We start from the raw sequence: 17,631 nt of genomic DNA on the forward strand, positions 1-17,631 counted from the left end.
GCAGTTCTGAAGGCAAAAGGGGGTCCAACCCGTTACTAGCATGGTGTGCCTAATAAAGTGGCCGGTGAGTGTATATAGGTTTTGTAAAGGATCCAAGGTTTCTCAGAGCAATTTCTCTTGCAGGCAACGGGCTGAACTGCTAAATAGGACTTTCCGCTGTCCTCCCTGAGTGCACACTTAATACATTGCATCTGTTCCCCATTGGCTTTCATGGCCACTGCTGAGCATATACAGGATGGAGAGCTGTAGACCAGTGATTTTCAACCTTTTTTGAGCCGCGGCACACTTTTTATACTTAGAAAATCCTGGGGCACACCACCAACCAAAATAACACAAAATGACACTCAAACAGTCATACACTCAAAACACAGGGGGCACCATAGTTTGTGGAACTTTCCCCGCGGCACACCTGACCATGTGTCGCGGCACACTAGTGTGCCACGGCACAGTGGTTGAAAATCACTGCTGTAGACTGCTGCACTTATTCATCCACTATTTCCTTCTGGAAATGACCTATGCATGTGTGAATGTAGCCTTAAGGGGGACTTGTCAGTGTGTTTGGGACACCCACAGGACCTTATTGACTGATGGTTTAGTGTCCCAAATCATCCTTCCACAGGTCCCCGCTATTAAAATATAAAACATTTAATATTTACCTGGTTCTGGTCCTCCCTGTGCCGTGGTGTAGTGAAGCCAGTGTACTACACCCTGGCTCCAGTGCGCATGCACTTGAATGACAAAGCCGGGCGTGCTGCTCAAGCTTCAAGTACTGCACAGGTATGGGGAGCACAAGAGAGCGGTCCGATGCATCTCCGTAGACCCATCTCTATCCAAGTATAAATGTTTATATATAGCACCAACTGAGGAACTTGGTAAAGGGCGACTATCGGGCCATAAGGAGCTGTGGGTGGTTTAGTGGCCTATATCACCCTGTCAGGTCCTCTTTTACTGACTAGCAACTTCGGATTTCAGGACCATTTTCCTTTTGATTTCTTTATGTTCTGTTTTGCATTGTTTCTTTCTCTTTAGTTCATTTTGCTTTTATTTTTCTTTTTTTTTTTCCAGTTAAGATGCACAGACTTACATGTCAAGATTGGACTTGCAGGTTCATGTCATTACATTGCATGAATTCTCACCCTCCATCCTAACATTGTATGAGTGGACCAAAGCATACAGACAGCCTGGAAATCTGCAGTTTACAACGTTCCCAGTCATTTTATTATGTGCAGGAATAATGTGAGTCCTAATAACTGTAGAAGCTTGAAGCTTTCTAATCTATGCAACACCGAACGTGTATTAGCAATACATTTACTACGTGACACAGCGGAGGCACCCGTCACCCGGTGTCACTCCTTCCTGACTATTTACTGTGGAGTGTTATTTCCTCCGGTCCATCTGGGATGTAAGGTGCTACGGGAGGTGCTTTGCTGCAAGTCTTCTTACTAATGCGTTTTAAAGGGCAACATTCATAGACTGTAGACTATAAGCCGTGAGGTGAGCTCAGGGTTTATTACATTTTTAATTCATTATTTAGAGAAACAAGGCTATGGAAAAGAGTTTGGTAAATTTTAAGGAGAACTTGTCAAACCTACATTCCTTATGAAATTACAATTCTGGGTCATATTTTCTTATGATAGCTTTGTTATTCTTCCTGGAAATTTTTGGATAAATTGGCAACTTTGTTACCTTACCCCCTGGTCATAGGGATTTCTCCCCCCTACATAGTGATGCTGGCAATGGGTAGTGAATATATGGACCTGACGCACCATAATGGGTTACACCCAGCTGTCAATTTATTCAAATTACTCATGGAAGTATACCAGAGGAATGACACAAAAGAGGAGGAAGAAAAGGTGATCCAAATGTATTTCTGGCCACATGAGCTGAGCTGACAGGTCCTCTATATCACTGTGTAAAAAGCGCTGTTGCCATCTTTTGATATCCCTGTGGTGGTTGTCACCCTTTTATCATGTTTTTTTTTTTTTTAAATCTTTATTAATTTACAGGGAGTTTGTCAGCAGTTTTGACCATTCAAAGCTTCAGACTGTGTTAGATATTTGCCCTGGAAATCTTTGTAACCAGACCATTGTGCATGTTGTTTGTAGCAGCAGGGTTGTGAAAAGGTATCTACGTTTCAGGGTTGTAGCTGTTTTCAGAACACTCTGGTGCAGTGTACTGCTGCACTCTGCCTCCCCTGCAGCAGCTTCTTATTGAATACTACAGCAGTTACTGAAGGGGAGGAGCTGTATTGTGTTCAATGAAGAGATCTCCTACACCAGTGCACCAGGTCCAGCTACAATCCTGGAACTTGAAATTAATTTTTTTTTACTGTTATACTGCTACAAACAAAGCACACAAAGGTATGGTTAAGTCGCTCTCCAGAGCCAATACCAAACAGTGACTGCAGCTTTGCCTGGTCAGAACTGCTGACAGATTCACTTAAACCTGTTAAATGATCCTTGAATTAATTTTCTTTATTGATATAAGGGATACTTTAGCTATACTGACCAAAGCCTTTACTTCCTCCTAATTTATATTAGTTTAAAGGATTTTCTGAGGACAAAACATTGATGGCGATTTGATATGTGATATCTAGGGGTATGACCCCTGAGACCCCAGTGATTAGCAAAGGGATTGTCATTGTTTATCCGGGCAAGTGATTCTGTGCTGATCATGTGCTCAAGGACTATGACAACTCCCCATCTCAGCCACATTTTTCCTGTGGAAAACCTCCCTACAGTAGACGGCGCAATCTTAATAGCAAGTTAGGTGCAGTTTTCATGACATCATTGTGTACAGAATTGTCAAGGTTTTTTTTTTACCTCTGCTTCTATATCAATTGTATAAAATATTTAAGTTTTTTAGGGAATAAAATAATCCTATGTAACTTTAGACTTCTATATTTTGGCTGACCTAGTACATTATAATCATGTTTCCAGGGAGCAAGTTGCTAACATTACTTGTGTAGAAAACTAAGGTATGGGCGAGCATCCATGTTTGCCCCATCTGGACCTGCTTACATAATGGTGGGTGCCCGCAGCAGAGAGATCCTAGTTCAATGGATCCGGGAAGATGCAATTGAGGAGGAAGCCACAGCACGCCGTGGTGATCCAGTGATCAAGTGTTCTCTTTATTCTTCAGAAATACATGTGATGTTTCACCACTTGTCAAGGGTCAGAGATTTACTGGATCACTATGGACTGCTGCTGCTACTCCTCCAATTGTAACATTATTTATGTGACATTCACTAGAACTAAGATGGGAAAAACACAAGGTTCTCAGAATGTGTCACATCTTTCCATCGGTGTACGCCAGAGTTTGGGGTACATTACAGTTTGTAAAGCTTAGAGTGGATCTGACAAAGTATTTTTTACTGCTAACATTTTATGCTATGCTTCTTTTTGTATATATGTAAGGAAGGCAGCTGAATTGTCTCCCTCAGTTACCCTATATTATGGGCATTTACTGCGCAGCGTCACCAGGTTGCAAACAGTGAGGTTTAAGCTGTCCTCTTCACTCTCTCTGTTAGCGATGGCAGAAAGGAGGATAAGAAGGTTGTATACAGATCATTGCGGAAAGGGAAAAGCAATCCAAGTCATCAGGAAGGGCACAGGAAGGGTGGTGAAAGTTACACTACACAACAGTCAACTAGAGGAAGGACGTTGCCCACAAGCAAATTTTTCTGATCCCAACCTACAACTTCTGAACTGAACTCAGCGGGGTAGATGTATCAATCGGTTTACACCAGAATACTGGAGTCATTTTCACCTGAAATGCTGTGCGCCACATTTTTTGAGGGTTTTGGACGGCACCTTCCCAACTTGTCTGGCAAGGGATGTAGCCACGTGAAAGGGTTTGGCTTAGGCTGTACTGCAGCCAATTCAGTCCTTAAAGGGATTAGCCACTTTACCACATGTTTATTGTATTGTGTGTGGGCAGGGTGTTGGGTAATTTTACCAATATACATCTATTAAAAGTACTTCGCTTTCTTGACCTTAGACATCAGCCAGACATTCCTGACCATAAAATGGATGCAGATGGAGGGTCATGTGATCTCTACCCATCCATGAACAAATGCAGGTGGTAAAGCGGCCAACCCCTTTAAAGGACTGAATTTTCAGACTAAATCGCATCCCTTTCCTAACGAAACAACCCTTCTCATATAAGTCGTTGGGGGGGGGGGGTTCAGTTCAGCAGTTGTAGGTTCGGTCCGGTAAATCCTGCATGCACAGGGGATGAACACTGCTGTACTAGGAAAAGCCCGAAAGTAACAGCAAGTTATAAATGCATCCTGCAGAGTGAAATTTGCTGCCTAAAACAAAAAAAAGGGACCCCCACCATATCCAGGTGTCCATAGCCTTTAGAGGGACACCAAGCCAAAAATGTTATTATAAAACCTCCTTTTACCAACCGAGAAGGAATGTTTTGCTGGTAGCAGTTGCCTCTTGGGGTCTCCAAAGCTCAATAACCACCAGCACTCCATTCACTTGTATGGATGGAGCATGTGCACTGCAGTGATCAGGCATCAGCAGGAGCCCCCCATGGCAGTGTCATGTCATGTGCTGGCTTCAGATGTCAAGTCAGCAGCATGAAGTGTTTTACATTCTATATAAGCTATCCACTTCCCTTACTGTACAGAGAGGATTTTACTACACACCAAAATAAGAAATAGTGACCGGTTTAATCACTCAAATCCTGCTGGCTGGTTTCCTTTTGGGCACTTTCAGACTTTTTTTCTTATGGGTATATTGTAAAACTATCAGGCCAGAACACAAGCTAAGATCATTCATGATAGCCCCCAGAAATGTCCTGATATAGTCCTGATGAAGGCTCAGCCAGTGTCTGGATACAGCTCCCAGTGTCATCAGAGGGTGGTGTGATACATCAGCTGATCTCTGCATGATGTCTTCATAGTTTTGTTCTTTTGCATCTGAGGGATCAGCTGAGGTCGAATTCTTGTTGGTAGTGTCTGATATTTATAATCTTGTGTGTATATCTGTGTCATTTAAGGGCTTATAACATTTGACAGCTGGAATGTAGACTGCGCCCCCCTCTCCCCCAAAACAGCGATTGTTTGCTGCCCTGTGGCAAGGGTATCAAAGCCATCAGCAATGTTATCAGATTGGCCCCTTGTGTAACATACACTTTCACTATCTGCAGGAACAACTGGCTATCTTGTGTGAACATGCCCCAAACAGATGTAAAGAGTAATGAGCTTAAAGAAAAAGTACCATGAAAATCTAGCAGATAAACCAGGGACACTTACTCATAGATCCAGGCTCTGTGACTGTGGTAATCTGCTTATATTTCTTATCCGTGGTCTCCTTCCTTCTAAAATCAACTTTTAAATTGATTTTATGGTACAGAAGGATCCGCAGTGTTTACCAGATCCCCTCTGTGCTGAAGATTCACAGGCTGTCTTCTCATCTGCTCCCTCTCCTGTTGAAGTAATCTCCCGGCAGCAGAGGAAGGTGCAGCACACAGTGGGAGGGGGATGTGCTCATGCACAGTGTAACAGCCTTTGAAGCTACAGCATGAAAGGGTCTTTAGTACCCCCTACCCGAGCCCTTCAGGCTCATTAGCATAATGGTAAAAGATATTTTTTTTTTTAGAAGGAAGGAGGCCATGGACAACTGATATAGGATTACCACAGTCACAGTGCCTGGATATATGACCCAGGTAACCTATTCCCATCTGAGCTATTTATGATCTATCCAAAGATGCCCCAGAGATGGGAGTCCTATCTGTCTGTAGATGCACATTCTGTGGTTGGGCACAAAAGAGAGATTGTTGTGCATGCGCAGAGCTCCCTGCCGGAGGGTTGGAATCCAGGATATATTCCATGGATACCTGAGATGGGAATAACATTTACATTACATCCCTCTAGTACTGCAGGTAGGTCCAGGTTTTATATCTTTACTTCACATACTAGCATATACCCATCTAAACGATTTATTCTGGAAGGCTTCCAATATTTAGACCAAATTATATAATCAATTCTTTAGTGTTTTTTTTAATAACCTTCCTCTGTACATTGATGTGAATGTTCCTGCATATTTTCCTGTAACATAAGGTACTACTTATCATCATTCACAACTTTATGGTGCTGGATCCATTGACCACTTTCTCCCTAACACGTGTGTTTATTGAGGTGTATATTACCTTTTATATGACAAGTTTTCACTCACTTTCCTTACAGTGGCCAAACAACATCCCTTCTCAGATACATAAAGGATTGCTTTGGGGATTTTCGCCATTGTGATTTTTGTATTTAATTTTTTTTGGTGATTCACCTCGGTTTACTTTGTACTTTTTTTTTTTCTTTTTATTAAATTTCACTTTTATTTTGCATTGTCTTTGTGTTTTATTTCTGTCACACGTCATGCAGTGAGCGCTCGCTGTATCCGATTCAAAGGAGATAATGGAACCTGGATGTAAACTTCTTAATGATTTGTTAGGATCCAGCCACGGTACAGCTTTGAGCACATAAGTTAGAGCTTTCACGTAAAAAAATAAATGCACCCTCCGATTGCCTGTGGGGGAATGGTAATTGGCTGACTGCTATTGTGTACCCACAAGTACGGAATACATACAATTGGTGAAAATTTATTAGAGGTTTATGAGGTAAAAATTTTCTAGCTGGCCATGGAAACCAATCAGAGCTCAGCTTTAATTTTCTAAACAGCTGTGGGGAAATGAAAGCTGGGCTCTGATTGGTTGCAACTAGCACAGTTCTTATCTAAGAGGCTTCAGATAAATCTCCCCCAATAAGTGGCCATGTGCAGTGTTCTGTGTCCTCATGTACCTTCTCCCTTTCATAGTCACATCACGTGGCACAACTACACTAGGGAGCCTCACAATTTACAACATAAACCCTGCTCACCTAACAAGGCGTATTTACACTAAATTTTCTCCTCTTTCATCCTAGCACCTGTATGATTATATGCAGTTATACAAATGATGCTGCCACCGAATATACTGCAAAATAATTTAGGTGATGGTGGCCTCCCTTCCTCTACTGTATTGTATGTGTATTCTACAATAAAACTGAGTTAAAAAAAAATAGAAATGAGTATAAGGCAGGCCACTAACACTAGTTACTCACAAGGAACATAACGTAGGATATGGCATATCTCCATATGTTTACACTGGTAATAATCTCCTCAGAAACACAGGTAGAACCTTGTTAAGCTTTAAAAATAGTTGCAAGGAAATATACATCCATTACAAGTGAAAATGGATATAAAATGAAAGGGATAAAAATGAATATTATTATTGAGAGAGTTATCCAGTTGTGGGGCCCAGCAGAAGAAATTTGAACAGTGATATGGATCCCCAGTGACTGACGTTACCTCAAAAGTGAAAGACATAATCCCCCCTTCCATACTAAAGATCCTTCTCATTTTGTCCAGGATGAGACCCAAGCCACCACCTGTGTCAGGGTAAAAGTCCACGCTTAGGCTTCAATCACACGACCGTAGTGGGGACGTATATACGGCCGCAAGCATGCAGGAATATGCAGTATATACATTATGTGTCCATAGACTGTAACAGGCACATAGCGTCACCGCACCATACACGTAGAACATGTTCTATATTTTGCCCTGCACTGCCATCTTCTATGGAGAGGTGAGGGGTCACACAGATATAGTTATCATTGGTTTTGAAGGGCTTTTTTGGCATAGAAAAAAAATTGAGTTTTTTTTTGCGACTTTTTACTACTAAAAAGTTGCACAAGGCCATTTGCACCATCTCATTATACTGCCATAAACACAGAACCATTGCTAGTACAAAGGAAGATTTATAACATGTCATTTTTTGTTATTTTTTAATTAGCGTATTCACTCCAGTCCCGTGCTGGGACTTTTTTATGCATTTTGCACCCTTTTTGGAAGAAGGAAAAAAAAAATAGAGCATAAGAACCTTTATTACAGGGCCAAATCCACTTTAATGAATCTGATGGGCAGCGGTGCATCAAACACTGATATAGAATTGTCTCAAGGAGCTGCCAAATTATAAATAATCCCCCATCCATCAAAACCGCTCAAGAGAAGGGGATAACTACTAGTACAGGTACAACATCTGGGATCCTTACCAATCCCAAGGACAGTGTCCAGCTACAAAAAGGTTTGGTCACTTCTATAAACTTTAATTGGGTAAGTATGAGACTCTTATTGGGTCACTAACCATTCGCTTCCATTCACATGACCAGCCAGCGTTAGTGATGTCCTGTGTCCTGCCGGCACATGGAGGGGGCCATGCAGTTATTACTGTCTGCATTCCCACATTAATAGCTGGAAGGGTGTGAGGATGTATATATGTTTATTATAGCTAAATTCACACCTGCATTTGACAGGTCCCATTTCCGTTATTAATAGCTGAAAAACCAGTGCAGAGATAAATAATGGATCTGTAACAGAAGATATTGAAGTTTATGGTAAAAGAAAGACTTTGATTAACAGAAAGCCCCAACACAGGTGTGAACAGGACCTTATATTCATAATACTACAATAATATACAGAGTGCCTTCTGCTTCAGGCTTGGTATAGCTGAGAAATGTAAGTTTAGCATCAAAAGCGCATGGAGAAACATCCACTTATAGATTTATTTAATAACACTTATCGTTTCTGTCCCTGCAAATCGATACTACACAGGTACACTAAGGACTGAGCATTCCTGATCAATAGCTAACATTCCTGGAATACAGCCTAGTACCAGATTGTAAAGAACCTTCTCCGGCCATACGTAATAAATGAATAAAATAAGAAGTACCGGCAGTCCCTGGGTTACAAACAAGATAGGTTCTGGAGGTTTGTTCTTAAGTTGAATTTGTATGTAAGTCGGAACTGTATATTTTATCATTGTAGCTCCAGACAATTTTTTTTTTTTGGTCTCTGTGACAATTAGATTTTAAAAATGTTGGGTTGTCATAAAAACCAGCATTTACAATAAAGCTTCATTGCAGACACCTTTAATAGCTATTATAGCCGTTTATTGTAGCCCAAGGATAACGTACAGTAAATTACCAATTACTAGAGGTCTGTTTGTAACTAGGGGTCATCTGTAACTCAGGTGTTCTTAAGTAGGGGACCGCCTGTATATACTATGTAAAATAATACTACTGACTTCCTTTGTCTAATACCATTATTAGTCCTTGACTTGGTGGCTTTATATGATGACTTTTATGAATACATACAATACACAGATAATGAATCTGAATCCATAGTAGTAACATTACCCTAATACTGTGCCTGCTAGTTACCGTTTCCCCTTAGGCTACATTCACACAAACATATTGGGGTCTTATATATGCCCCCTGCCCCATACACGGCAATGGGCGCATTGCGCCCTATGGGAGCCCGTAGCTGGGAGAAAGATATGACCTATCTTTCCCAGGAATACGGCGCCATATATTACTATGGAGAGGGGGGGTGGGGGGAGCGGCGCTCATCCCCTCCTCCTTTCCCCCAGACGCATGTATGCGTACGGCGGGCATACATCTTGTGAATGTAGCCTTAGTGTTCGCATAGAATCAGTTAAAGGGGGTGGGCCACTTTTCAATTCACTTTCAGTAATTCTGTTTCATTAGACATGTCTGCATGTACAGTGGGTCCAAAAGGTATTCATGCCCCTTTACATTTTTAATTCTTTGTTTCATTGTGGCCAATTGGTAAGATCAGAAAGGGTTTTTTTTTCCCTAATTGATGTACTCTGCCCCCATCTTGACATAAAAAAACCAGAAAGGTAGACAAACAAAAAAAACCTGAAATATCACATGTATACAGCCCCTTTACTCAGTATTTAGTAGAAGCAGCTTTTGAGCTAGTACAGCCATGAGTCGCCTTGGAAATTATGCAACAAAGTTTTTCCACACCTGGATTTAGCGATCCTCTGTCATTCACCCCTGCAGATCCTCTCCAGTTCCCTCAAGTTGAATGATGAATATTGGTGGAAAGCCATTTTAAAATCTCTCCAGTCGCTCAATTGGGTTTAGGTCAGAGCTCTGAAGCCCTTGCTTTGTTATTTTAGCCGTGTGCTTAAGAGTCATTGGGGCAGATTTACTTACCCGGTCCTGTCACGATCCCGCGGTGCGTTGTCCGACGAGAATTTGGGTCCGGTGCAATTTACTAAGCTCATGCGCCCATGTTCCTGCATCCGTCGCTTCCCCGCCGAGGTCTACCGGAATTCACCCGCTACTTCCCGGTGCATGTGAGTGTTTAAATACACGATTGTGTCGAAAGATCAAATTCCGCGGTTTGTCCAAATCATTCGGGTTGTCCGACGGCCCGTCCCCCGATTTCTGGCGCGTGCAAGCCGGCACAGATGCTGGGGCAATTTGGCTCAAAACGGAAATCGTTGGGAAACCCGGCGAAAATGCGCCTGGCAGACCCTAAGTAAATGAGCCCCCATTGTCCCACATTTATCAAAAACCGTGTAAACTGCACTATGTGTAGTGTGCAGAGGGCGTCAGATTAATGATTTCTGGCACCCTCTGCAGAGCTCCGACAGAGCACTTTTTTGGTGGACCATTTGTTTTTATGCTTTATGAACCAAACATACCTGGAGAATGATAGCTGCACTGATGGAGAAATCTTGTTTAATGCCTGAACCGAGTGGTTTTGCTGGGGAAAAAAACACATTTATAAAATTATGATAATAAGGCTCTGTCGCTACTGTGGCTGCCCAAGCCCTTCTCCTCTTACCCTAGTTATGCACTGTTCAGAGAACACTTTAATCACTGTGTTTTCCCTGACAGGCAGATGTAATGAATTGCTGCACCATGCTGTGTACTAGTAATCCAACTCAGGTTGATTCGTCCTGTCTGGACCATTCAGGAAGTTCAGTGTGTAATGTGTTTATGTAGGCACCCAGTTTTCCCAAGGTCCTGAATTTTATAATTGTTTCTGAGCAAAACCGCTTAGTTCAAGGATTAAACAAGCTATGTTTCTGCATCAGTGTAGCTACTGCATTCTCAAGGTATGTTTGGTTCACAGTGCATAAAGACAAATAGTAGATTTGGCATGCATTACTCCTCCCTCATACTTTAGAAAACTGGCACACAGAGCTTATTAAATGTGGGCCATTGTCTTGTTGGAAGGCGAAACTAGAGCCAGAGCAGTCTGGGTTTTCATCCAGGACATCTCTGTACGTGTCCATATTAATGTTTTCTTCAATTACAACCAACTGTCCTGTCCCTGCCTCCATAGTATGGCATGGAAGAGTTGTGGTTGTCTCAACTTATTCCCTTTAAGGAGGGCACTGTGCTCTTAGGAATCTTGAGTGCTGCAGAAATTCTTTTGTAACCGTGGCCAGATCTGTGCCTTGCCAGATCCGTGATCCTGGTGGTAGGTTTTCTTTAATATTTTACCACACTGGCCTCCAAAATACAAGGCCACTTTTTCCCATCTGTATTTTGTAAAGGGAAAGCAGGAGTTGGCCCACAACATGGAAAGAGTACACATCTTTGTTTTTCACTGTGTTTTGGCTTAAAATACTGACCATAATATCACTGTGTGAAAATATCCAAAAGGTTCCACAAACTTGGCAAATACCAATATAAACCATTAATAATTAACCAATAATAAAGAAAAAATTAAAAAAAATAAAGCTAGTTATAGGCACCAGGTTTATTGAAATCATTACAAGACTGGAATTAGTACACCAGGATACGCCTTAAAGTCTTCAGGCAACTCACAGTTTCAGATAAGTTCATAAAAACAAAAACATGAAATAAATACAATGTAACCTAAACTACAGAATATAAGACGGTAATACAGGAAGACATCGCTCTTGGACTGTACATCAGTATTGGCATCACTTGGGGAACAGGTTGTCCTCTCCATTTTAAAGCCACACAAACTTTAAACATAAAAAGGAAATTTTCTTTTCTGCCCCTCAAAATTCAGAGAACGTTCAAACCATATAAACGATTTTCTAACCATTTTCTTCTAGATGAAAAAAACAAGTATACAATGTAAAATAAAAGCCAAGATCACATTATTTATGTGCAAACACATAAGGGTAAAATAAGTAGCTGCCGCTGTTCATAACATAAAAGGTGCATGTGACAAGTACACGTCACTATCACGACTTAATAAAAAGTACTCGAACCGTTACAATAAAAGAATATAAAATGGAGAAAAAGCAAAGATGCAAGGGGCTCGTGAACATCTTTTCTTAAGAAAAAGGGTCAGCGTTGCCCATAACCACCAATCAAATCACTTGTTCTGAACCGTAAGAAAATAAATGGTATCTTATTGGTCGCTACAGGCAATCCGACTTTGATTAAAACAAAAGTTACATTAGGAGGGTCAACATGTTTTGGCTTAGTTGACAATAAAATACATAACATAAGTAATTAATATTGTAAATGGGAATAAGACATTTGGGGTCATTCCCCCAGGGGTGTAAGCCAGGCTGATATGGAAAGAAATAGGGAGAGATGATTCTCTCATCTTCAATGAATGGAAGCAGTGATCCAGCTTCTCCTTTGTGCTAGTTCTGATAAATCTCAACCACTGTAAAAAAAAAAAATCATTCTTGCTCTTGTGCAAGAAATCCCTGAGTCAACGTTCAGCATCAAAGCCTAAGTATATGAGTAGCACCCAGTGGGACCGCGAGAGGGTTAGGTTATTCCATTAGCGACGAATCACTTCTCCATGACTGTAATGGACATAACTGAAAGTAGACGTCCTACGCCGGGCACCCCTCAATAAGGCCATGTTCACACATTACACTTGAAATGCAATTCATTCAGAGCTGGGATGAGTTTCTTCCCATTGCAGATGTGTTTTGCAACTGGGAACAAGCAACATGTGTTTTGCCGGGTAATAATGCAAATCACGTGTTGTTCGTTCTCGATTGCCCCATCTTTGTCAATTTTAGATCCCTTGGCCATAAGCGGGTCTGTAATACAGCCGCACAATCTGTGGCCATATCATGGCCCCCAAAGAGGTCTAAGCCACCACATCATAGCCGAGTGGCCACGAGGCTTCCTATGGATAGGTTTGAGGAGCGCTCCCTCCTCCAGCCGGCCACATGCTACGCCCCCCGATTTGGTCCCGGCGAGCACAAAGGCGATAATCTGTAGTAACTCCGTTCAGCCACTACACAGTGCTCTGCGACTGAACACTGGCCTGCACTGCCACGGCAGCTCCAACTTTCAGCTTATCAGATGGGGGTGACTTATTCTAAATATAGGTCATCAATATCCTAATACATTTCTTTTTAAGCTCACATATCCACCTCATGAAAGTGTCCCTCCAATGCTAGTGTAAGTGGTACAGCTGTAACGGCACCATTCAGGGCAGAAACTTGGCAACTACCCTGTCCAGCGTGCAGCTGCATCTCCCCACACCCAATCTAGGGAAAACTTTATACCAGACATCCATCCAGGCAATTTATACAATACAATTAGTATATAAGCCCAAGTTACTCGTCTGTAAAGAAAGATCTATGGTATTAATAAAAAAACTGATACAAAAACTCTCCACATATTGGATTTGTACTAAAATTATAATGTAAAATGAAGACTCCCTGGGCCTTGAATTGTGCCACGTTACTGGTAAAGGCCAGTGCTTGGTGAATACTTACATTCTTCAGAAGTAATAGGAATGGAGGGAACAAACCTGCAGCGCAATACTGGCAGCATGGCCACAGCTGGCAGCAGAACCCCAAGTTTGGCAATAGTAGTTGACCATGTGCCAGGGAAAGAGGTTTTAGATGCATACGCACCCATACACACTCACTATTGCTTTGGCACAAGCAACTTACAGAGGATTTTGACAGACTTTTTACAAGCTCCTTACTAATCCAGATGTGGGCACTGTGAGGGGAGGACATAGCCCACTCACGTCTGCCACCATCTGTGACTTTTTGCCCAGAAGAGTTTCATTCATCTCCACGCGGTCTTCGTTGTACAGATACTGAAACCCATCATAAAACTCATCGGTTTCCATGACCAGAGTGGCCTCTTGTGTGGCAGTCAGGTTTCTTGTCATGGTTGTACAAGTTACTGAAGGAAGACAATAAGAGACTTGATCCCCGATGTGTGTCCGTGCGTCTTTATTGGCAGAAATGAAAAGGCAGACAGGGTTGGATGGAGTCTCCAGGCGTTGATCAACCAGTTCTTTACAAAGAATGAACTCTGCGTTGTCAACCTGCAGAAGACATTTCAGACTAGTATTCTTATGTTATTAGACAGTTACATATCATTTAGAACAATAGAAATTATTAATGGTCACTAAATGTTCTACAAACTTCAGTAATACCGTATATACTCGAGTGTAAGCCGAGACTCCTAATTTTACCACCAACAACTGAGAAAATCTATTAACTCGAGTATAAGCCTAGAGTGGGAAATGCATTGGTCACAGCCTCCCAGTATATAGCCTGCAGCCCCTGCTTCCCTCCACACAATTACCTCTGTGTAATATATCACACATTGGTATCACCATCACTTTTAAGTTTTTGAGCAGAATCTTTTGCATATGCTAGCCTTAGAAAACAGTTTGCATGCCATCCCAGGAAACACATGGGGTATCTCAACAAGTTGAGTAATAACTGCTGGATTTACCCCATCAGTAAGACCACAACTACAACACATTCATCAGAAACCTATAATGCTGCAATTTGCTCAGGCGCGGAGCTCAACCTTTGCATGACATGACACTTATTTGGTGCAGTTCAGGGCATTTCCACAGTGGGCATAACCAGGTAAGTGCCGGGGCGGCTCACATAAGGCTGTACACATAAGTAATCCATGGGGAGAGGGGGGCTGTAGCTGATGAATCCATAGGAGGCGATATAAAATAACCATGAGGGGGCTGATATGGGAACAGGAGACTGTTTTAGTTTCTGAATTTTTAATTCCACCATGTAAGTTCTCTGTAAAGGGGCCCAATGAGGCTGTCATCCAGGAGCCCACTGAAACCTGGAGAAGAACCTGTTAATGAGAATCGAGCCTGTGAAAACCTACATTTTAGTCTATCAGACTACATAAAGAAATCCTTACGGATGTGTTCCTGAGGCCACAACACATCTTGTATTGCGGACTCCATTCATTTGCATTATTTTTAAAGCCTTTTTAAAATTAAAAAAAAAATAAATAAAAAGGACATAGGGAGCTTAAAGAAAAGCAGAACCTGCAACAGGGGGCACACGCACCAGTACGTCAGTGTGCTTGGTTTACAATCCTTGATCCTTGTTGGTAGATGTCCTTTAATGGGCAATATGGTTGAAATATCATGACTGTGGCCACCTTCGCAGATTTGCTTTATGAGGTTAAGTGAGGGCCACCATAAGGACCTTTCTTAAATGAGAGGCAGTTTTGGGTTGAAACAGAGATTGGTGGCAAGAACAAGAATCAAAACAACAACAACAAAAAATGGTATGAACCTGAGGGGTTATCCTGCAGATATAGACAAAAGCAAGACAGAAGTACAGGGAGGATATTATCAATAATAGAGATTATTCCCGCAAAACATAATGTGTTCCACAATGAGTCCTTGTCAACTGAATGATAGGAGTTATGTATCGGATTTCTAAGGGTTTGCCTGCTGGTACCGGTAACTATAGAATGGGTACCACCAAAGGTCCTATGCAGAATAGCGCACAAGTCAGCCTGCTCGACCAGTACAGTGCAGGATATAGCTTTGAGCTTCATTGCATTTATGGGACCAAAGGACCTATAGCCCCTGTTTTCATGTTTTTGGGGGGTGCCAGTGGATACCCCTCTTAAGTGTCTATCATGGCACAAACTATTCCTCCTATAACCCCATTGATTCTGCTCCTTTTGAGTAACCAATTTGTCGACTTGCCTTTATTTTCTTCAGCAGTTCGGTCATTACAGGGAACCAGTCGGGAGTCATCCTCTCCAACTCCAAGGCGATAATAGCCAAGGCCAGCGTGGAGCCTCTGAACTGCAATAACTGGTGGCATGCCATGCAGTGCTGTAGCTGTCTCGTCAAGAACGCCGCATGGCGAGAAGGATTCCTCTGAGACCAGTGGGCGAAAAGATGAGGCCAGTTGGACATCACCATGGCATGGAACTGTAGAAACATAAGCAAATGTCTACATGTCTAGGTCAACTGTCTTCATTTTTCACTTCTGATGACCAAACATGGCAAAAAGCAGCTCAACAGTATGGCTGAAATATGGCCACTCGTCATGTGCTCATACATTGTCGTCATTACCCATTGGATTACTAAGCTTCTACTGAATGTAACAACCGTGTTCTCTGAACACAATCAATCGTATGTGTTTTGTTCCTTGGCTACATTAGTGATCCTTGCTTACGCTCCAATTCAACCCACCAATTTTAACATAATCCATAAGGGAATGAGAATGGGATCTATTATCTATTCACCGTTATAACATCCGACGGGGGGAAGGGGGGTGATTCAAAGATTAATTACTAAACGGGAATGGAGTAATTGTAGCCAATGACAGTCGGATAAGTCACAAGATTTTTCCACAATTACAGAACGTATGCACACAGAAGGATACAGGGATTATTAAGTTGGGACCATGTCAAAGCTTTACAATTATGTTCTTGATCAGGGTATTCTTCCCCCATATGCCAGGCAGAGCTTCAGACCACACATACCAGCACGCCTCCCGCCCAGAGCACCAAGTAAATCAATGCAAATTCTGCTGCCACATCAAGAGACCTGTCCCCCTCTATACAGTTTTGCCTTAATACCTGAATATTTTCTCTGCTTGAATGTTACTTTCCAGCAGAGAACAGGTCACAGACATACACTCACGTGATATTACAAGTGCCAACAATGACACGCGAAGCTTCAGGCCTTTATGGTGACAAGTTTAAAATGTGTCCAAAACCAGACAGCTTTGTATGTACAGTGTTAGTCGAGCGAAAAGTCAGAAATATTTTTGCAACGTGTTGATATTTAATCTAGTAGAAAATTTAAAAAAAGAAGGAGGAATAGGTTTTTTTTTTTAATTTTAAAAAAAAATATATATATATAGGAGAGTTTTATTTTTGTCCAACTAAGTCAGTGACTTGCAAGTAGCTTCTTGGCTATAGAACTGAAGTAGCAGATTTGTGCATACATGTGTATACGGTCTACAATCATACGCCTTTCAGTCACCTATTCTTACAGTGTTCAGGAAGTCCACTGGGGTGGATGTGTACAGATCCCACTGCAGTTTATCCAGTATGATCCTCTCCATCCGTAAGATCTCCGCTGAGGAGTACATGCAGCCGCTCTGCTCTGCAAGCTTCTTCACTGATGGTATTACCTACAATAAAGAACAGTTGAGACAAAAGTTTTGACTCCTTTGTCTGTTATTGAAGTAGTGTAGTGTATGCGGCAGAGACGTATCAGAAGAAAAACTGCGATGATGGAACGTGGTGTGACTGCTGTGACCCCAACAACACTGTCGTGTAACATTTGTTGTGCTCCGCTGCTCTGAGGGTTTTATCAGCACTTCCTCCTTTACTTCCGCTGGGTTTCGCCTCAGCTTTATCTCCACATCTCTGTATTAGTATACGAAGCTTCATACTATAGTCCAGTCAAAATCTCCTGCTAGATACACGTTCTGGGTTTTTTTTTATGTAAATTTTCAAGCCAAAACCAGTGGATCACAAAGGAAGAGAACTTATAAATA

General features: G+C 41.9%; 1 protein-coding gene across 5 annotated transcripts in view; it reads left to right on the forward strand.

Annotated features, from left to right (window-relative positions):
* The window catches only part of SEPTIN8 (septin 8), a 51,092-nt gene extending 33,803 nt beyond the window's left edge, over window positions 1-17,289 (forward strand). For 2 of the 5 annotated variants that reach the window (XM_072146079.1, XM_072146082.1), the window contains exon 10: window positions 15,834-17,289. In XM_072146079.1, the coding sequence (XP_072002180.1) occupies window positions 15,834-15,999 (166 nt within the window). In that variant the 3' untranslated portion in view covers window positions 16,000-17,289. Of the gene's footprint in view, window positions 1-1,065; window positions 6,316-15,833 lie in introns of those variants that run through there. The other 3 variants (XM_072146080.1, XM_072146084.1, XM_072146083.1) reach the window with 3 other exon arrangements.
* Window positions 17,290-17,631: the final 342 nt, after the last annotated feature.

This window comes from Engystomops pustulosus, chromosome 4, assembly GCF_040894005.1.
Source record: "Engystomops pustulosus chromosome 4, aEngPut4.maternal, whole genome shotgun sequence".
Lineage (NCBI taxonomy): Eukaryota > Metazoa > Chordata > Amphibia > Anura > Leptodactylidae > Engystomops > Engystomops pustulosus.